At 35.3% G+C, this 20774-nt stretch overlaps 3 protein-coding genes across 8 annotated transcripts; 2 read left to right on the top strand and 1 right to left on the bottom strand.

Annotated features, from left to right (window-relative positions):
• Positions 1-1792: 1792 nt before the first annotated feature.
• On the bottom strand, positions 1793-7487 carry LOC112763249 (uncharacterized). Of its 4 annotated transcripts, none has more exons than XR_003815103.2 (7): positions 7128-7487; positions 5088-5213; positions 4456-4594; positions 4260-4367; positions 4060-4153; positions 3492-3738; positions 1793-2972 (listed from the first exon to the last, which is right to left on the bottom strand). XR_003815103.2 is itself a non-coding variant. In XM_029294481.2 (6 exons), exons 2-6 carry the CDS (start codon positions 5204-5206, stop codon positions 3572-3574), a joined length of 627 nt encoding a protein of 208 aa, XP_029150314.1. In that variant the 5' UTR covers positions 5207-5213; positions 7128-7487; the 3' UTR covers positions 1793-3571. The 4 variants fall into 4 exon arrangements, 2 of the variants coding, with proteins under 2 accessions (XP_029150314.1, XP_025664755.1); XR_011875711.1 differs by having other exon boundaries at positions 5088-5125; positions 7128-7403; XM_029294481.2 differs by having other exon boundaries at positions 1793-3738.
• LOC112763247 (oleosin Ara h 15.0101-like) lies at positions 2120-2907 on the top strand. Its single transcript, XM_025808969.3, has one exon. It carries the CDS (start codon positions 2120-2122, stop codon positions 2618-2620), a length of 501 nt encoding a protein of 166 aa, XP_025664754.1. The 3' UTR covers positions 2621-2907.
• A 208-nt stretch (positions 7488-7695) lies between the features above and the next one.
• On the top strand, positions 7696-19718 carry LOC112766509 (calcineurin-binding protein 1). Of its 3 annotated transcripts, none has more exons than XM_025812400.3 (20): positions 7696-7867; positions 8005-8079; positions 8362-8481; positions 8586-8626; positions 8846-8953; positions 9227-9438; positions 10249-12098; positions 13566-13772; positions 13884-14543; positions 14648-14883; positions 15003-15213; positions 15347-15502; positions 15945-16102; positions 16181-16373; positions 16574-16956; positions 17345-17525; positions 17721-17947; positions 18044-18707; positions 18979-19048; positions 19263-19718. In XM_025812400.3, exons 1-20 carry the CDS (start codon positions 7865-7867, stop codon positions 19490-19492), a joined length of 5985 nt encoding a protein of 1994 aa, XP_025668185.1. In that variant the 5' UTR covers positions 7696-7864; the 3' UTR covers positions 19493-19718. The 3 variants fall into 3 exon arrangements, with proteins under 3 accessions (XP_025668185.1, XP_072079796.1, XP_025668186.1); XM_072223695.1 differs by having other exon boundaries at positions 15003-15217; positions 15351-15502; XM_025812401.3 differs by lacking the exon at positions 8846-8953.
• Positions 19719-20774: the final 1056 nt, after the last annotated feature.

The following is a 20774-nucleotide window of genomic DNA, read 5'->3' as shown; positions in this document are numbered from 1 at the left end:
TCCATCTTTTGAATGACGATATCTACAAAACTCCACTTGACTCTATCATATGCTTTTTGAAAATCCAACTTAATTATCGCTGAACTCTTCTTCCTCGTCTTCAGCCACTGCACAGTCTCACAAGCAATCAAAACTCTATCATGTATCTTTCTCCTTTTCACAAAAGCAATATGTGTCTCTCCTGCTAATCCTGGCATTACGCTTCTTATTCTTCGTACCAATATGACTATCTAGTGTTTTGTGATCGAAAATGCGAAAGAAAAAAGTGAAAAAACTGGACGACCAGTGAACAATACCTTCAATAATCTTTCATCTTCTGTTTCTATGTTTTTTGGTGAAGATTTGGAACGTAACTTTAAGATTTTCTTGAGTTTTTGCATAAATTTTGAATTTGATCTTTAGGTTTTGATTGAACGAGAAGAATCGTTTTTCATATTAATGTTCGCACTATTAAACAGTTGCAAAAGTATGTGTTTATACGTGGTTAGTTTTTGTGAATTTAGGCCAACCCGATTGAATTTAATTGTAAAGAAAAAAAACTTATTTTTATATAGTTTTTCTTTTGGTGTTCAGCTCAACTACTCTTTATGCGTCTTAAGAAAAACATGCAAAGTAGTTTTTTGCGGTGAATTATATGGTAAAAATATAAGTTTACAGATTTTTTTTAATAGAATAAAAGAAAAATTAATAAAGGTAAGACCCACATTTTAAATAATAATAAAATAATAAAAAATAACTATAAAATGAATTATATTCTCTCTATACCATTTCAATTTGTCCGAGTGCTCTTTTTCCGCAGCCTAACGTCGATGAATAGATTCTTTGTGAAATGGAAAAGTATATGGAACCAAAAAGTGATCAGCCAAAAAGTAAACAAAACCGTTTAATTAGAATCACTTTTTGAATAATCTGTTTGAAAACTGTTCCTGAGATCACGGAGCACAAACCAAAACCCAATTTTTCATAGAACCCAAACATATTTTGGCTGGTTTTTGGCTAATATGCTTTTGGTTCCCTAGTTGTTCTCTTGTGAAATATATAAAAGAAGCTTCGTCAGCTTTCTTGCATTGACACGAGAGAGTAAAACCAAAATTACAGTTCGAACAACGACGTTATCACGTACTTAAAAACAATCGTAATAGTATTTTAATAATAGAGATCGCGCGCATGTAGTTTAATCATAATCGTATATTTAATACGTAATGTAAACTTTTAACTAATAAATTAATTTTCATGCCTTGTTATTATAACTATATTAACAATTAAATTTACGTTTAATTTTATAAACGTACATACTTCTCTAACATATTAAACATGATATTTTTATTAGGTTTTAAGTAAAAAACATCTAACATTTACATAATTGAATATAATATTAATAAATGCCTTAAAATATTATAAAGTATAAACATAAAAATTGGAAATACAATGTATCATCATTTAATCATAGAAGACATGAAAATAACTTTTCTTTTGTAAGTCTTTCGCCTTATCTCAATTCTCAAGCACAAAAAGATTCTTCTCTGAAGCCAATATTCCCATGCAACTTTTTTTTTTTTAATTATTATTACAATTGTGTCGATTTTTTTTTTTAAATTAGAAAGTAAATTATCTTTTTTTCATATATTATTGTATAATTTTTAATTAGTAAAACATTTATTTATTTTTAAAATAAAAAACCAAGTACTTATTTATGGTTTACTCATCAGAGTAATTAAGCCGTTAATTAATTAATGTTATGAATTTTTTTTCCCAAATAGACAGTTATTTCAAAGAAAAGGAGACATAACTCTATTAAAAAATATCAAAATTACCATTATCGAAAGCATGCCATGGTCCCCAGCAGAGAAAGGGTCCTGTAACAATGTAACAATGTAACAATGTATGGTGATCAGTGTTAGAAGACACCAGTCAGTTAAAGGGACAGGTGTTGCATCACCTCCACCTCAGTTTCATGCAAAGCCGCCACGACACAGCAATGCACCCTCCCCTTTTGCCAGCTTAACCTCCCTTCATTGCTATACATTCCCTTCACTTCTCTCTCACTCTTCCTCAAACCCCATCACTTCTTGTCTAAAAATTCTCAAAAGTCACCAGCCACCAAAACCCATTTACCATTATGTCTGATCAAACAAGGACAGGCTATGGAGGAGGAGGGTCCTATGGATCATCCTATGGTGGAGGAGGCACCTATGGTTCATCTTATGGAACCTCCTATGACCCCAGTACTAACCAACCTATACGCCAAGCCATCAAGTTCATGACAGCATCAGCCATTGGTGTCTCATTCTTGATCCTGTCTGGGTTGATCCTCACTGGAACTGTCATAGGTTTGATCATTGCAACACCACTTCTTGTTATCTTCAGTCCTATCCTTGTCCCTGCTGCCATAACCCTTGCACTGGCTGCTGGTGGATTCTTGTTCTCTGGTGGCTGTGGTGTTGCTGCCATTGCTGCATTGTCATGGTTGTACAGCTATGTCACTGGGAAACACCCTGCTGGCTCTGATAGGCTTGATTATGCTAAAGGGGTGATTGCTGATAAGGCTAGGGATGTTAAGGACAGGGCCAAGGATTATGCTGGTGCTGGTAGGGCTCAGGAGGGCACACAAGGGTATTGATCATCATTGTGATGATGAAAAATGGAAGCTTTGTGTGTATGTGTGGGTGAGTGAGGTTGGAGGTGGTACTCGAAGTCATAGGCACCCTTTTGAGATTTGCATGTTGGAGTTTCATGTCACGTTATCATGTTTGTATCTTGTGTCCACTGTCCAGTGTTATATTCTGTATTTGTCTTTTCACTTTTTATTGTATCTTTGTTGGTTTCTGAGGATGAATCTCTCACTTTATTTGTGTAGTCATCATGTTAATAAATCAGAACTCTTGTAAGAATATTTCCTCGTCTTAAGATATGTGTTTGATTATTTCTTAGAACTGTTCCTTTTTCACCATTTTTGTTGCTCTATTAACTAGCTGTAGGGGAAGCAAAAATATACATCAGATGTGTGTGTTAAAAATTATGTTTGTGAAATTGATTTTAATAATTAAAGTGACATTAATAGAAAAAATATAATAAAATAATAACGAGGTAAGAAAAAATATGTATTTTTATTAATATTATATTTTAATTTTAGAAAACTACAAGATAGTATCTTAAAACTTATTTTTTTTTTTCAAAAGCATTTTAATTTTTCAAAAAGGCAATACTACCTTTATAAAAGCATTCTTAATTTTTCAAAAAGCTAAAATATAACCACATGATTTTTTGATTTATCAAAAATATTTGTCACCCCTCCAAAAAAATTTTACCAGGTTATCCATGTGTGAATTCAAAGCCATGCAAGATATTGGTAATCAGAAACAAAACTGAAGTAACGCATTTCTAAAATAGTAGTAAATAATGTTAGGAGCATCATCATCAAAAGTAAAAATGGAACCTCTGTTTCTTGCATGCAGAATACATCTAAAATATGATGGGGGTATATAAAGAACCTGGTGGATTCCAAATTTGTCTTCAGTGTAACATGAATATGTAGGTGTGCCTCAAATAATGTTATAATCACAATCACTTGTCAAAAAGTTTTTGAGACATGTTGAGTAGACCTTGACACTTGGTTTTTTGGTAACAAATACGGTGGAAGAAAAGAAGGGATGACGAATGCAATGCATAGACAGAGTAATGCCAGCGCCACTACCCACCAAGCTTTGTGGGGTATGCCTAATAACAGTTCGTCACAGACTGTAGTAAAAAAAGAGGAGGATACAAGATATCAATATCAGAATTCCATGAGGACAAGTCATGGAAATAATGTAAATATCTTAAGATGAAAGAGAATTCAATGAAGGCATGCAATCAACCCCTTTGGATGCAGCCACTACTAATAGCAATTAGTATGTTTATGGCAATTACATAATTTTAACTTAAAAGTGTGAAAGTTCTTATATATCTGTAGTTAGAAAAAAAAAAAGAATAAATAATTGGAGACAATAGAAAAGGACCAAATGGGATACGTCATATATACATAGATTGCAAATACAGATACTTTGCAAAAAAGCTTACCAATGTTGAAGATAATAAACTCCCTCTCTTGTACATGTGGTATTGCTGGAAACCCCTCTGGCTCCACAGTTACCAATAATATGTTGTGTTTATCCTGAATTATGTCAATGTTGCAAGGGCAGAACACAATAAAATTAAGCACATGCATACATTTAAGTTTAAGAAATTTCAACTACCATATTTCATATTAAATATTGGACCTCATCACCATAGGATTTGAAAATGAGCTTCTCAGTGTTGAGTAATCTCCTGTTACTGTTCACCAACAATTTCGATTTAAGTAGTTGTATGGAGAAAATAGCTGGTACCTGGTGTTTTTTAATTTTGTATATGTCAGTTTCCAGAGTAGAGATTTCCATGCAAAGAACTTAATGAAGGTATGCTATGTATACATACAGAAGCTGGATATGATATCTTCACTTCATACCAAGTGTGTGGTCTCAGATTCTCTAATTGATAAAAGCGAGAGCCACCTTGTAATAGCAACGTTTCTCTCTCAAGCTCTTCTCCAACTCTCAGAATTTTATCCTCATCCCTGCCACAGTGAGCATTTGACCTTAAGACTAAGTTCACAACAAGAATTCTGATATGTAGAATGTAAACCAAAAGCATGTTTGGCAAATAACTGTCTCAGGTAAAGATATTCCTTTGTGAAAAGAAGAAAAAAATTGTATGTTTAGTTAACAACAAAGTCTTGTCTTATTGATTGTCTATTTAGACATAATCGACTACATAGATCAAACGATATCATAATAAATCATATGCTACATGAGTCAATGTCAAAATGCCCTACATAAATGATATATGTTTAAACTATTTATATTTTAAATCTATTTTTAACAATTTTCTCTAAAGTTTGTTTAGGTCGTCTTCCATCTGAACCACTTTTCTTATTGGAGTTTTAATAAAACTTCTCCAAACATATCCATACTATTTAAGATGGTGCTACCCCAAAACTCTTTTCTAATGCAATCATTTCTAAAATTTTATAATGGAAGCATAACTGGGGACTTTTATATGGTGCTTACATATTCCCAAAGCAGAGGGCTGGGCCCTTTATGATGATCTGGAGAATGCAAAGTAGAATAAACATATTACACATATAAATGTGATGGGTAGATGATGAAGATGACATCCAAATCTTCATCCGATACCTGAAAATGTTCAGTATTTTAGTACACACTTGACCATATAATAGTATGCAGAATTTAGCATGTTTGTTGGTTTTTGTTTTTATGAAACTGCACCACCTGTCACCTGAGACTAGATAAAGAGGAGAATACATCACATGTATATAAGATTTTACGATTTGAGAGTGATAAATTTGTTTAGTTAGACTAGTTTGCCCTTCACTATGAAATAAATAGACAAATCAAATCTTGAAGAATGATTATGTCCTTCTTGTATTTGGCCAAAATGAGCTTGGGAATTTACTTGATTATCATGGTGGGATGGAGAGTGAGCAATTCTCTCCCTTACTAAAGCAATCTTATGAACACAATGTTTGATTCCAGATCCCTGAGCTAACTAAACTAAGTAACTAACAACTTCCGCACAGAAAGGTAAACAAAGGCAGAACAATAACACACAGTAGCCTCTTGAATACTTTGAGAAATAAAAAAGACATGATAATGCAGCTTCAGAATTGGCAACTAATTTGGATTGAACCTGCTGAAATGCCCCCAGCTGAAGGGGAAAAGAAGAAAAGAAAAGAAGAAGATGTCCTTGACTAGTTTTCCGTAGGCCTTTTATCAAACACCTTCTCTTCAGTTTCCACTCAATTAATTTCGCCAATGATTTACAGACAGAACCAAAATAAAAAATTCTAAGCTCATTCCAGTCATATCAAAATTAACACTAAAATCTTCAGTTGCGGTAGAAACATGCATACCTTTAAATGCAAAACTTAGAGAAGCCAAAACCGGGTGAAGGGAAAAAGAGGCCGTTGTTAAAATTTGATAGTTAATTAGTTATTATACCCATAGGTGTAAGAACCGACCTGGTGATCGAACCCATCAGGCTATTGGGTCACTAGTTCAACCGGTGGATCACAGTTGAACCAGTCTTATTTAAATAAAAATATAAAATAGTAAAAAACTTAAAATTAAAATTTGAAATACAAGTTCAATTTTTTGAAGTCATAAACTAAAGTCACACAATATATTAATTAACAAAAGTCTCGTTGAGACAAGAAGTTCAACAAAACAACAAAAGGAAAAACAAGTATGTATTTGAACTTGTAAAAAGCTCACTCCTTGCTGATGAAGATAGACTTATGCCAGCTTAAAAGCTGGAATTGAAAAAATCTTAGCCATAAGCACTAAAAATCAAGGGAAGGGAAAACAAAAATAGGTAAAAAGATAATAAATCAAGGCATTGCACACTTGATTGACGAAAAAGGTGCTAACAGTCAAATTATTAATTTTTTTTTGGTGACAGTCAAATTATTAATTTGGTTAAGCTCAAACTGATTTGAAAGTTAAAATAAAAACGTTTTATCTTTTATCTGCATACAGTTTTCAGTTCAAGCACACACTGACAAAGTCAACTAAACAATTTAGTTCAAATTTGATATTTTCTAGAGAGGCTTTACACCAACCAAGTCCTATCTAACTACGAATAATATTACAAATAGAGCGACATAGAATCCTCCCAACATTATTTTCTTCAAAAGTTCAATCAAAAAACATATAACTGGCACTTCAACAAACTGTGAATTCAGAACACTTTCCAATCAAAACCACTCAACAAATCCAAGTATGAAAGAGATCAAAGGAGCTAAAACCAATTCAACAATCAACAAAGACGCAGCATATTCATAATCAGCAAAACCACTGCATATTCATATTCATAAACAAATTCAAAAACCAATTCAACAATCAACAAAACTCAGCATATTCATAATCAGCAAAACAACTGCATATTCATATTCATATTCATAAACAAATTTAAAAACCAATTCAATATTTCAACCACTGCCATATTCTAATCAGCATCATAAACCAAGCAACAATAAAATTAACAGCAATAACATCAATGAATAACTGGAAAAAAAATAAAATGGTTACCTGTTGTTGCAGAGGCAGAATCGATTCCGGAAGGTGGACGACGAACGGCAGCGTGCAGGCAGCAATAACCACGGAGGCACGGACCACGAGGAACGAGCAGTAACAACCACTCACTGAGACGGAGGAAAGGCGGAGGGAGGCGCGGCGAGCATGCAGTGGCGGTACCGAGGTGAGCTCCCAGCTCTGCCTCTATGTGACAGTGTCTCTGGTGGTGCTTCAGATTCAGCCAGGGTTTTTTTTTGTTAATTAAAAAATCAAAACGACGTCGTTTGGAATGGGCGTTTAAAAAAAATGAGAAGTCAAATGAACTCTCGCACTTTTTTCTACGAAGAATGTTAGGGCAAGCAATTTTTATGATTTGTAGCTATCAAATAATTATCAATGATAATATGGTGTGAAATTTCATTCAATAGCTCACTTTTTTTTTGCTGGTTACATGCTGGCCAGAATTTAACAAAATTGCTGTCCCTAAACTTTTCCTTTTTGTATTTCTAAAATAATGATAAAAAAACAGAAAATGACAAAAAAGCAAGAATCCCTAAAACGATGTCGTTTCTTAAACGGTTGAAGGGCCGTTCTGAGAGCGCGCCCGCTCTCCCTCGCTTACAAGCTAAAACAACCGGAAACGGAGAGAGAAAAAAAATTCGAAAGCTAAGACTGAAATCGAAGCTTGGAACCCTAAAAAATTGATGATCTAACAGTGACAAACTAACATTTTGCATTTCTGAACATTGAATATGGTACATGCATTTTCGTCTTTATCGTGTCGTTACTGCGATAGCTTCTACGTTTCTCACCAGCTTCGTCTTCAATGAAATGCTAAGTTTTCGATTTGGAATCTGATAAGAGCTCCTTTTTTTTTTCCTTTTCTTCTTAGTTCTCAATTGCAGCTATCAATGATACTGACCCGAAAGCTAAATGGGAGCCACTAGCTCCTACCAAAGAAGCTCAGGCATGTTCCTTTTTACTTAACTTCTATGATAAATGGTTATGGCATTATATTGGAAATTCAGTTTAGGGTTCAGTGACTAGGGTTCTTCATAATCTTAGTAGCATTGAGGTAGTAATGTTCCGTGGCTTGTTGTTCATGTGCTTTTTTTAAAAAAAAAAATTATAATCATTGTTACTGTTTGAAAATCTAGGGTTATGAAATTGTGATCGACATATCCGAGTGTCTCAAGTGCTGCATAGCATTATTCATTCAGCATCATTTTTCTTTTCCCTGCTGTTTCAGGAATTTCATCTGACTCAAACTTATCATGATGGGTTACTCAAGTTACAATCTAAAGACTACCAAAAGGCTCGCGAGTTATTAGAATCAGTACTTAAAGATCCTCTTTTAGCTAATGCACAGGTTTTGGATTTCACCTAGTGCATATATTTTTTGTTCCATGGTTGTATACACTTTCGTTTTAAATTGGAAGTACAATGATCTAATGGTGTATTTTCTGTCATCAGGTGGATAGCAGTGTCAGTGATAGTCATCTTTTGCAACTAAGGTTTTGTTCTTGACTCTATTATGTATTGTATTCTATCTCATGTTGTGTTTTCAATTGTTCTGTAATTGTATTCTCATATAAACCTCCTCTTTCAACATTTAGTCTGTTAGAGTGACATTGGGCACGAGTATATTGCAATGAGTTCCTTTGCCATGGGTTAAGGGCTCACCATGATTATGATATTCTGATAATTTTGTTACTTTATGCATTTTGACAAAGTGCATGGGTGGTGGATGTTAGTCATAAAACCACTGTGGGTCTTCGTAAAAATGGTTGCATAGCCTCACACAACAAAAGCAAAGGTTGGCAATCCCCATCAACAGATGAGTATGAACTATTTGCATAGCTTCATACATAGGCATAATTTTGACTTTTTTAGATTGTGCTTTCCAAGTGCTTGGCCAGGGTTGCTTGATGTGGATTTCGAGGCCCTATGTGACTTGTGTAATACATGTCTACAAATGTCTTGTGTCATTCATGTTGCAGTTCTCTATGCAACTGGGTTTTTGGCCTCCCACGTGCTTATATTATTCTTATTCTCTTCTGAACAATATTCTTCTTTAAGTATATGTGACTGTTAGCTATTGATTTTCTCCACAGATTTTTGGCACTGAAGAACCTTGCCACTGTATTTCTTCAGCTAGGTTCTGCACATTATGAGAATGCTCTGCACTGTTATCTTCAAGCTGTCGAGATTGATTCAAAAGATTCTGTTGTCTGGAACCAGCTGGGAACATTGTCATGCTCAATGAACTTACTGAGTATTTCCCGTTGGGCATTTGAGCAAGGCCTCATGTGTAGCCCCAATAACTGTAAGCACTTGTATATTTTTAATTATGTCCATTGGTTGGGGTTTTATTTGTTGAGCTCTCATTAGTATTTCCCGGCTGTGAAATTCAGAGTTTGTTTCCCTTCTGTATGATCTTTGTCCTTCAATTGAGTGTATCCTTCAGTCTCTTTGTTCTGCAGTGTTCAAATGCATTATGGACAATAGAACTACTTTTGGTTTTTTATTTCCTTCTCAGTTGGCATCAAATATGAAATTAATATCTGGAGAAATGTGAAATGCTATTCAGCAAGAAGTAATTTTTCATTTATTCTGACTGAATGGACATCAGGGAGAATTTATGTTACGTATTTGACATTATTTTACAAGGATTAACCACTCCAACCATAACGTTTAAACATAGCTCAACTTTGTTCCTTTTTTGGAGGTTAATTTGTAATTATACACTCAAGTAATTTCTATTTAACCCTACCAAAACATAAATAAGTAGAGGAGTCCGAATGCACAAGGCTCCTACAGTTACGGGATATTAGGTCAGGCATTGACGCCCTTTTACCCCTTTAAGCACCATGACTATCATGTCTCAAGTTTGAAATTTTACTACGATGTGAAGATCACCCTCTTACTCAAGCAAAACTAGTTATTTCAAAATTGGTGAGGTAGTTATTTCTTATAATAAGATTTTTGCTCTGAAAGTTCTTTTCAAATCACATTCTTTTCAATAGTAATTCAGTGCATGTCATCCCCTCCAAATATGTACATATTACATAGAGCGTAATGCACATATTACATATGTATATGTCTTCGTGATCTTTTGCCCTTGATGTAACTACAGGGAATTGCATGGAAAAGCTTTTGGAAGTTCTTATTGCTATTGGCGATGAGGTTGCTTGCTTGTCTGTCACTGAGTTGATTTTGAGGCACTGGCCATCACATTCTCGTGCATTGCATGTTAAAAATACCATTGAAGAGTCAGAACCATTGCCATTTGCTCCCAGAGGCATAGACAAACTTGAACCAAAACATGTGCGCCTCAAATTTCCGGATAAGAGAAAAGCTAGTAATGAGAATGCAGATGAGGGTGTTGCATTCAAAAAGCCAAACCAGAACAGAGAACTGCAGCTGACAGAAGCTTCCTGGGTGGCTTTGGCTGATGCCCTGCTGGAAATCCTACAAAGTTCTGATGTAAACCCTGAAAAATTGTGCATCTCTCCGGATGTTAGACTAAGCATAAGCTTACCTTGTTTGGAAGCTGCTATGAATACCGTGGAAGGGGTAGGGCCCTGTGGTGAAAGCAGTGCTTCGCGTGATGGTAACATAGAAAGGCCAAGTGCTAAAGGTAAAGAAGCAAATATCCAAGAAGAACAACCACATGAAAGGCGAAGTTCTCGACTAGAAAGGCTGCGTAGTCGTAAACCAGGGAAAGAAGAATCAGATTCTTGTGGCAAGGACCGGGCAAAGGTTGTCATTCAATACTTAGAGCCATTCATTGATCGTGGATTGGGTAGTCCAGATATTGTTGATAGTGATAACTGTGCATTATCCTATTCAGTAAATTCTGAAAATAATAATGTTTGTGCATTTCTATTACAAACTTCAAAAAATTACGGTGCTTATCATATGGGGCACTTGCTTTTGGAAGAGGTTGCAAGACAAGGCCTCCTATATCAAGATGCTTTTGTCAAATTTCTTGAGTTAGAAAGGTTGACACGGCATTGGGGAATGGAACGAACTGCTGAATGTAGTCTTTTTCTTGCCGAGTTGTATCATGACTTTGGATTATGCTCCTCCCCTGGTTCTAAACAATCAGAATATATGTCAGAGACATCTTATCATCTCTGTAAGATCATAGAGTCTGTAGCTCTAGATTATCCATTTCACTTGAAACATGCCTTGAATGAAGATGAAGGTTTGCTTGGTAGTTTCCAAGGGATGGATAGAATATCAGTTGATACCTCTAATGAGAGCAATTCAGACAGCTCATTTCTGATGGAGAATAGTGCATTTTGGGTTCGATTCTTCTGGCTAAGTGGGAGAATGTCTGTTTTTGATGGTAACAGGGCAAAAGGTTGTGAAGAATTTTGTATTTCTTTGTCACTTTTGGCAAAGCGGGAAACTATGGAAGATTCTCCATGTTCAGTCCGTCGTATGCATTGCAAGGCCGTAAAAGAGCTGAACATTGATAGAGTTCTTTACGAGATCAATATATTAAAGGTCAATTTCTTGATGGAAAATTCTGTCATTGAGTTGATGGAACAAGAAAAGTATTTGGAGTGTATATCATTGCTCTCTCCACTTCTATTCTCCACACAGGATGTCTACATTGATGCATTTTCTCTTACAGTGCCAGATAAAAAAGATGAAAAAATAACTTCCATTGAACTAATGGCTTTAGATGTTCTAATAGAAGCATGTCAGAAGATAGAGCCAATGGATGTAGAAATGTATTTCAATTGCCACTATAAAAAGCTGAAAATACTTATGGCAATAATGGGATTAAATAAATGTATGACATCATTTAAATTTTCTGATCAAACTATTGACTTAGTGGTATCTCCTAATTTTGAGATTGATTCAAATGAAAGTTCAACCAAGCATTGTAGTCACTTGGTTGCACAGGAAGTGAAGGCACTCTCTGATTGTATTTCTCAAGTGAAGAAAGTTATTGACCATCGTGGAGATTCTGTAAGTATATATCATTCTCATTAGTTTAGGATTCTAAGCTGTGATAGCCATGAAGCAAGTTTCTGAGAAAAATATTCTCACTGTTCACCCAGGATTAAGTTTATGAACTACAAATGTAATTAAGTTTCCTTCATGTTCACAGCAACATCTAGATATTGTCAACATGGTAAAACATTTCTCATTGCATGTAAAAACCAAAAGGTTGTACTTCATTGTTGTGTATGGTCATGATTTTCTTTCCCCTGTAGTGAGAGATTTCTTGTGTTAGATTCAAGGAGACTGATTGGCTCTGCTTTACATTTTATCCTTTTGGGTATATATGATGGTTTTGGTTATAATTTTTCTATTCCATGGAGTGTTTCTTCTCTGAAATTATTTTTCTCCTACCAAATCTGAAGAAAAAAAATAAGGACAGAAGTTACTTTTGGAGCTTTGTTCTCCCGCTTATCTTGTTCTTTTCCTCTAATATGTATTTCTTTTGTTCCGTATGGAATTCGAAAGAAAAAAAGGGGTCTGATTCTTTGATTTGGAATTATTTACTGGAGACTGTTAATTATCAACTGAATCTTTTTAGGTTTTCCTTTTGTATTCCTCCTCTTAGAGAGTCTTTTAAACCTACCTCACAGTGCTGTTAGTTATCCAAATTATCAGCTTGTTTTCACTCAGTAACATTTGGGGTTTATAACAATTGGATTTCATAACGTTATTCAGGATTTGGTTTTTGCTTTATGTTTTGAAATGGTTTTGTTGATACAGACATCCATTTATTGGACTCTTTTAAGGGAAAGATACAGAACTTTGTCTGCACAGCAGTTTTGCGACCCTGTTGCTCTTTCTCCTACTATAGCAGGAAGTACTTATTTACGCAAGAGTAGAAAATCCCCATCAGTTGGCTACGTGCACTTTGGTCCTGTTACTTTAAAAATGTGCAAAATAGTAATGACCTAAGTGCACATAACTCAAAGTTGCGGGAGTTCTGTAAACTTTTTCCTAATTATTTAATTGTTTGATGTACTAATCAGTCGTCAATATTTAGTAACATTTTCACTGTGCAACAATTTAAGGTCTTCCAACATTTGTAAGCAATTTTTGCTGTCCAAACTGTGTGAGTATATGTCAAATTAACATGAGCTGCTGCCTTGAGATGACGGTCAATCAATGCTTTAATCTCATCTATGGAACTGGGCCCATCTAGTGGGACAAGACTTCGACATTGTGTCATTCCTGATGCAATATTCTAATTTCTCTTTTATACGTCATTCATTTTCTTTTCTCTTCAGTTATGGAGGATATCTTATTATCCTAAATGTTGCATTTTTCTCATTTTCTATTTAAAAAATAAAATTAGCCGCAATATGTGTTATGTGAAATCTGGTTCACATAGCCTGGTTTTAGTCATGACACATTTTCATATTTAACTATCAAATATCACTTGTAGTGAAACCATTAATGTTCTTATGCTGGCAGGATGGCCTTACAGTTCCAACAAACAGCATTTTCCAAATGCAGTCTCTATTATTGTTAATCATGAGATATGTTGCAAACTTACTTGTCTGTAACAAAGCCTCTGAACCAGTACATTCTGATGAAGAAGAAAACAACTATTTTGTTGATGCAGCCGTTGTTTTCTGCAAACTCCAGCATCTCAGCCCAGCTACACCTATCAAAACTCAAGTGAGCTATCCTGTGGAAAAAAAATTACTTTCAATGATTTGGTTGTATTATGGTTTTTTCTTTTGGGTAATTAAAAACATCTCTTTACTCTTTTCTGAACCCTTAACTCAGGTTGATTTAATTGTTGCAACGCATGACTTGCTTGCTGAGTATGGACTGTGCTGTGTCGGTGAAGGTGGAAAAGGTGAAGAAGGAACATTTCTTAGATTTGCAATAAAGCATCTCTTGTCCTTGGATATGAAGCTTAAGTCCAGCTTTAACTATCTAAATAAAGAATCCGTGCAATGTGAAGAGGTATCCAGGAATAGTCTTGTAAATTCATCTGCAGAAGATTCAAAGTCAGATATATTAGATGTCCAGATGGATTGGACAAAAATAGGAGAACTAAATTCTGGGAAGGAGGTTTCTGAAGGAACAATATCAGAAAGGATTGCATCTTGCCGAGTTCAAGAAAAAGACAGTAAGGAAATGGTGTGTGAAGATCATGGAGGGGCTGGGACTGACAGCAGTTTCAGTAAGGTTGAAAATCCAAGCAATCTATTGATTGATGGGAATGAACTTTCAGAAGATGAAATGGAGGAACTTGAGTCAAAAATTGACAGTGCCTTAGATCAATGCTTTTTCTGTTTATATGGATTGAATCTAAGATCTGATTCATCATATGATGATGATATAGTGATGCACAAAAATACAAGCCGGGGAGATTATCAGACCAAAGAACAATGTGCTGATGTTTTCAAGTATGTACTTCCCTATGCAAAGGCATCTTCTGTGAGTGCTCTCTATCTCTAATTTCTGTGGCTCAGTTTGTTTGCAGAATGTTGTATAGAACTTTGTTTCTGATTTTGTTTTGCTAAAAATTTTGTATTTACAAGAGGACTGGATTGGTCAAACTACGTAGAGTTTTAAGAGCCATCAGGAAGCACTTTATGCTGCCACCAGAGGACCTGTTGTTAGGAAACCTGATAGATAAGTTCTTAGATGATCCGAATGTTTGTGAAGATAAACTCTCAGGTGATGCTGGATCTGATGGATTTCTTGAAGCTATAACAAGGATTATGTTTCCTGATAAGGGAGGACTTGTACAGTACAACACAACATTATTGAAGAGGTAAACATTTATAAAGTACTGTTATGCTAAACCAGTCTCTTCTATATTTTATGCCATGTATCCATGATATTCCCTGCCTCTAGCTTCTTAGGGTTAAACCAAAGTGTATTTGTTTTCAGGTCTGAGCCATATTTGGAGGTCTACTGTAACTTATATTATTTCTTAGCTCTATCTGAGGAAATGAGTGCTACAGATAAATGGCCTGGATTTGTTCTCACCAAGGAAGGAGAAGAGTTTGTTGAACAAAATGCAAAGCTCTTTAAATATGATCTCATGTTCAATCCTCTACGTTTTGAAAGCTGGCAGCGACTTGGGAATATTTACGATGAGGCAAGTTAGAAATAATAATTGGTTCACTAAACTGTAAACCCTGAAAATTCTGCAACAGGCAACCCTTTTTTTTTATTTCAACATATGTTGCCATATATGGTTTTATGAATGTTTCTTGATTGTACTGAGCCAGGAAGTAGATTTGTTGCTAAATGATGGCAGCAAGCATGTAAATGTTGTGGCATGGCGGAAGAATCCTACTTTATCCAGTAGAGTGGAAACAAGCCGAAGGAGGAGTAGACGGTGCCTGCTAATGAGTTTAGCTTTGGCTAAGACCTCTGCGCAACAGGTTTTACATTCTTTGTATTTACGCTTTTTAGTTTTTAAGTGGGAGATGAAGCCTATTATAATTTCCGTTTCCTGGAGGAGCATAGTTCCTGTCCTGGGGTATTACTCTCTTGGTTAATCCAAAACAAAACTTAAGAAAAGGAAAGAATTTCTATGGAAAAAAAGGTTCCTTCCACATGTTATATTCATGGTAAATCAAGATTATGGCAGTCGTTGTTCATGCTAGCTACGCGGTTCCATTGAATTTCTGAAAATATTGAAGAATGAAGTTTACAAAAAAATTATCTTTTATGCTGTGATATCTCCAACATACAAGTGCTTATGGATTTGCAAAATTGTATGCGTGCGGTGTTTATTTAACCCTAACCATACTCTTAGAATCTTTTTAAATGTTGAATCATATTGATTATGTTTGTAACTTTTTCTGTGAACGTGTTGTCCAGTGTGAGATACATGAGTTACTGGCACTGGTATACTATGACAGCCTTCAGAATGTAGTGCCATTTTATGATCAGAGATCTGTTTTGCCCTTAAAGGATGCAGCATGGAAGATCTTTTGCAAGAATTCAATGAGACATTTCAAGAAAGCATTCATGCTGAAGTATACATTCTTTGCCCATGGATTATTGTGTGTCTCTTTGGTTCTTTCGTGGTGTTTATGATTGATTTCTTTGTGCAGGCAAGATTGGTTGCATGCATTTTACTTGGGTAAACTCAGCGAAAAGCTTGGATATTCACATGAAACTGCATTAACGTATTATAGCAAAGCCATTGCTTTGAACACATCAGCTGTTGATCCTGTGTATAGGATGCATGCCTCACGTTTGAAGCTGCTGATGAAGTGTGGAAAACATAATTTGGAGATTTTTAAGGTTTTTATTTTTGTTCCCTTTTCTGACCACTAAACTCTATTTTGGTATGTTTTGTTTTATTGCTATTATGTATTTATTCTTGTTCATCAATTTTTTTTTTCAAGATATTTTTGTGCTTTCAACTGTAATCGTTAATTTTTAAGTTAGGAAGGGAATCTGGTGCACCTAATCTTAATTGGCAACACTTTGGTCTCTGGCAGGTTCTTTCATCACACTCGTTTGATCAATCTGTAAAAGATGCTGTCATGAGTATCCTTTGTGATGTGGATAGCTCATTATCAAATGAAAAGGAGAGAAGCATTAAGGCCAATTCTCTAGAAATTAACAATGAAGGGTTGCTCAAATTGGAGACTGCATGGTCTTTGCTTTATAGTGATTGCCTTTCGGCCCTCGAAACCTGTGTGGAGGGAGATCTCAAACATTTTCATAAGGCCAGATACATATTAGCTCAGGGGCTTTATAAAAGAGGTGAGAGCGGTGATACAGAGAGAGCAAAGGATCAGCTTTCTTTCTGCTTCAAATCTTCACGCTCATCCTTTACAATAAATATGTGGGAAATTGATAGCACGGTTAAAAAAGGAAGGTACGGTTTTATTATTACTCCTTTATTGTTAACTTACTGCAAGTTTGAACTTGAACAAAATGGAATTTTACCACACACGATTCAAGGTTCATACAATGGATGATTTTGAAGTATGAATGACTATTACATTGAACATGCTGTTTAAAACAATCTTTTGAATATTTTAAAGATGTGATTTCTTGGAAGGATTCTCTTTCTTTTACTCCCCAATTGGAAAGAAATCATACCCAAATTGTCGTGTAACTTTAGGGTTTCCTTGTTCAATAAAAATAAGCATTGGATATGAGTATGACTTGTTTATTGTTACACTATGAAGGAGCAAGGATATAGCAATATTGTCAACAACATAGTAGTAACCCTAATCTATGTTCAATTTTACAATATTCAGGCGCAAGGCACCAGGATCAGCTGGGAACAAAAAATCCCTTGAGGTTAACTTGCCAGAAAGTTCGCGAAAATTCATTACTTGCATTCGAAAGTATGTGCTGTTTTATCTCAAACTATTGGAAGAGACTGGAGATAGATGTACTCTTGAACGTGCATATGTTTTTCTTCGAGGAGATAAGCGGGTAAATCACAAAGAGCTTGATTTACTGCTTAAACTGAAGTTACGATTTGACTTATGCATATTCACTTTATATTTGAGAATTGTTTTAGATTTTGATTTGTAGAATTGCTGCTGTTATTTCTGCATTCTTTGTTTTTTGATCTGATAGATTCATATCCTGGTTGTGTTTATATATTGGCTTCCACCATATATGCAGTTTTCACTATGCATTGAAGATATTGTACCAGTGGCCATTGGAAGATATTTGAAAGCCCTGGTTTCAGCTATGGGCCATTCTCAGACTTTAAGCTCTGGTCCAGTATGTTCTGACAATGTGCTAGAAAAAATGTTTGCTTTGTTCATGGAGCAAGGGAGCTTATGGCCAGAAATATGCAGCTTGCCTGAAATTGAGAGCCCAGATACATCAGAGAGTATCATATACGGGTAATAAAATGTTGAACAACAATGACCGTCCTTAAGCATAAATGCTGAACATTATTTTCAATGAAAAAGCTTATTCAAATCTTCTAATCTTTTCAGATATCTGCATGAACACATTGTATCATTGGAGAAAAATGGAAAACTGGAAACCCTTGAAGCAATAAATGAGAAGATTAGGAAACGATTTAAGAATCCTAAGTTCTCAAATAGTAGTTGTGCAAAAGTATGCAGGCATTCTTCTGTTGCTTGGTGTCGAACTCTTATATATAATTTGGCACAAATTACTCCAATATCATGTGAATTCCCGAATAGAATTCAAGTTCAGAATTCAACAGATGGTGGGATGGATAATGGCCAACTGCTCTGTATTGACTTGCAACCGCACGAATTATGGAGTACAACTTTTGAAGATCCAACTCATTTGGAAAAAATTGAAACAAAATGGATCGCGATTTTATCAAAAATAAAGAATATAGTGATCAACAAAGTTTCCGATGAAAATTTGGAAACTGCAAACACTTTGCTCCGGGCTTGCTACAATTTTTACCGGGAGAGTTCTTCTGTGGTGCTTTCCTCTGGGCTCAACTCTTATTTGATCCCATACCAATTAGCAGCAGAGACCCCATTAAACCCTAATATGAGTGGGATTGAAGCACTTGATCTGAGCATCCCTAGGAAGCTTCTTTTGTGGGCATATGCTCTACTGCACGGACGATATGCAAATATCTCCTTTGTTGTAAAGCATTGTGAAGAATTCACAAAGGTAGGCTAACTGAATTTCTCTGCTGGAGTTGTTTGACGCTCGACATTCGAGTGTTCCTAATTGACCTTGGATTTACACCGTACAGTATGAATTAGGAGTACTTCTCCACGGGACAGTGGGGAATTATGCAGTACTTCTATGGCTATTGTTGTCTTGTATATTTAAAGGATTAAGAATCTTTTCTTTCATGTTTAGTTGACAATGTCAGACATTATCCTGAAGTAAGAGAATCATTTGACCGCCATTCCTAACTTGTATTTCTTTTTTGCAGTCAAAGATGAAAAGAGGAAGTGGAACTTCACCCGGAATTTCAAACTCACCTGCTGCCTCGACTCTTCCAGGTTATTTTGTCCTCGACAATAATGTTATTTAGGCCAGAGTTTAGTGCCACTCATTATTGTCTATCGCCACATCTTTTCATGATATTTTTCTACCCTACATCGTGATTATATACTCCCATTATTTTAGACATACTGATCTAAGGAAAAATAAGTGTAGTGTAAATACACATAGAAAGCGATGATTTTTAATGATACTACTACATGCTTGTTGTAGGTAGCAGCAGAAGTGTACAAAATTCTGCAGGATGTAGTGATGTTGATTCTACCCAAGTCACAGCAGTCGGGTCTGGTTCTTTGCCTGGCAGCAATACAACGAACTTCGTGAGTTCCGATGAGATTCAAAAGAATCTCTTTGCTTTTCCATCCCACCTGCATCAAAATACCACTAATGATGCAGAAAGAACCAATTTGACAGCTCGAGAAGGAGATGCAGATGGAAATTGATTTTGTACAAAATTACGAGGCACATCTCATAATAGCCGCCTGACTTCTGCGCTCTGCCAATAGGGCTTGAAGATGTAGATACTAGATAGTAGTTGTAAATCTTGGTGTGTTATATAAAAGATTCAGCAAAATGTAAATAGGATTCTAGTTGAGATGTTAAAACTGCGCAATATGCAACGAATAGCTCTGATTTCTCCCTTCTTTTATTCATTTATTTATTTTTGAATTAGGTTGTTAGTCTAAGCGCAACACAAGGTTATGGGGTAACGGTCAAATTCGTCTTAGGACTACTAGGTGTATTGTGGTGTCACTTGATGAGTCACATCATCAAATTTTGATACCATTGGTAACGGTAGGACTAAAATGACTAATTTAAAATTTTTGAAAGACGAATTTGATTAAAAAAAAATTTGGAAACTAATTTAAAGAATAAGTGATCTTTCGAGAGCTAATTTAATTATTTACTCACAAGGGTTTTTTTTTTTGGTCAATAGATTGAATAACTCCTAATCTTAAGTACTTAAGATGAATTGGACAATTTCCAATTTTAGATACACATCATATATCCACACATTCCTCACATTTACCAAATTTTTTCTCCTCAATAAGACTTGAGCTTGAGACTTTTGAGGTGGAGAGAGAAAAATATGCCATGTGAGCTAAGGTTTATTGGCACAAGGTTATTTTACCTACATGTACATTTGCCTACACTTTTGATGGGAGACCCAAGGTATATTTTTCAATTTTGTTCTAGAAAGTCTGGAAGAAAATCAAACGATGAATAGGGAGGTTCTATCAAAGCAGTGAAAGAGTTTCCAATTAAATTAAGTGGCGCAGGCTGATCATAATTATTTAATGGGATGCTTCTAGATTCCAAATGGACATTTTGAGGGATGGTTCGGAAGAGATCCATTTGTAATCCAAAGAATGGGGGGATTGATTGTTTAGATTCAGGATTCATGTGGTTTTAATCAAGCACTTCTGGCAGAGGTTTCTTTTCTTTTATTTTTTTTCACTTTTCACTGTATCTTTCAGTCTGGTTAGCCAATGATTAATCTGTTACAAATTGGAGCTCTATTTAAGGGTGTTGTTGACCAATGAGTTGTCACATGCACAAGACGAAATTTAAATGTCCGATACTTAAGCGAATTAGTGAGCTAATTATTAGAGCAACTCAAGTTAGTTTGGCGATAAGGTTATTAGAGAAACCGTTTCTTCCCTTGTTAAAAAATGGATGGATCTTATACTTTTCATGTTGCCGAGCGAGGCTCAAGCTATGTTT

This window comes from Arachis hypogaea, chromosome 17, assembly GCF_003086295.3.
Source record: "Arachis hypogaea cultivar Tifrunner chromosome 17, arahy.Tifrunner.gnm2.J5K5, whole genome shotgun sequence".
Lineage (NCBI taxonomy): Eukaryota > Viridiplantae > Streptophyta > Magnoliopsida > Fabales > Fabaceae > Arachis > Arachis hypogaea.
The sequence above is the reverse complement of the archived record's forward strand: the minus strand, read 5'-3'. Positions and strand labels throughout refer to the sequence as shown.

Coding starts and splice junctions, on each gene's coding strand:
- LOC112763247 (XM_025808969.3), top strand. CDS start 2,120: ATGTCTGATCAAACAAGGACAGGCTATGGAGGAGGAGGGTCCTATGGA.
- LOC112763249 (XM_029294481.2), bottom strand. CDS start 5,206: ATGAAGATTTGGATGTCATCTTCATCATCTACCCATCACATTTATATG. Junction 4,368..4,455: donor AGATATCATATCCAGCTTCT/GTATGTATACAT, acceptor AAAAAACACCAG/GTACCAGCTATTTTCTCCAT. Junction 3,739..4,059: donor GTTTATTATCTTCAACATTG/GTAAGCTTTTTT, acceptor TTTTTACTACAG/TCTGTGACGAACTGTTATTA.
- LOC112766509 (XM_025812400.3), top strand. Junction 8,954..9,226: donor CAATCCCCATCAACAGATGA/GTATGAACTATT, acceptor TTTTCTCCACAG/ATTTTTGGCACTGAAGAACC. Junction 14,884..15,002: donor AACACAACATTATTGAAGAG/GTAAACATTTAT, acceptor ATTTGTTTTCAG/GTCTGAGCCATATTTGGAGG.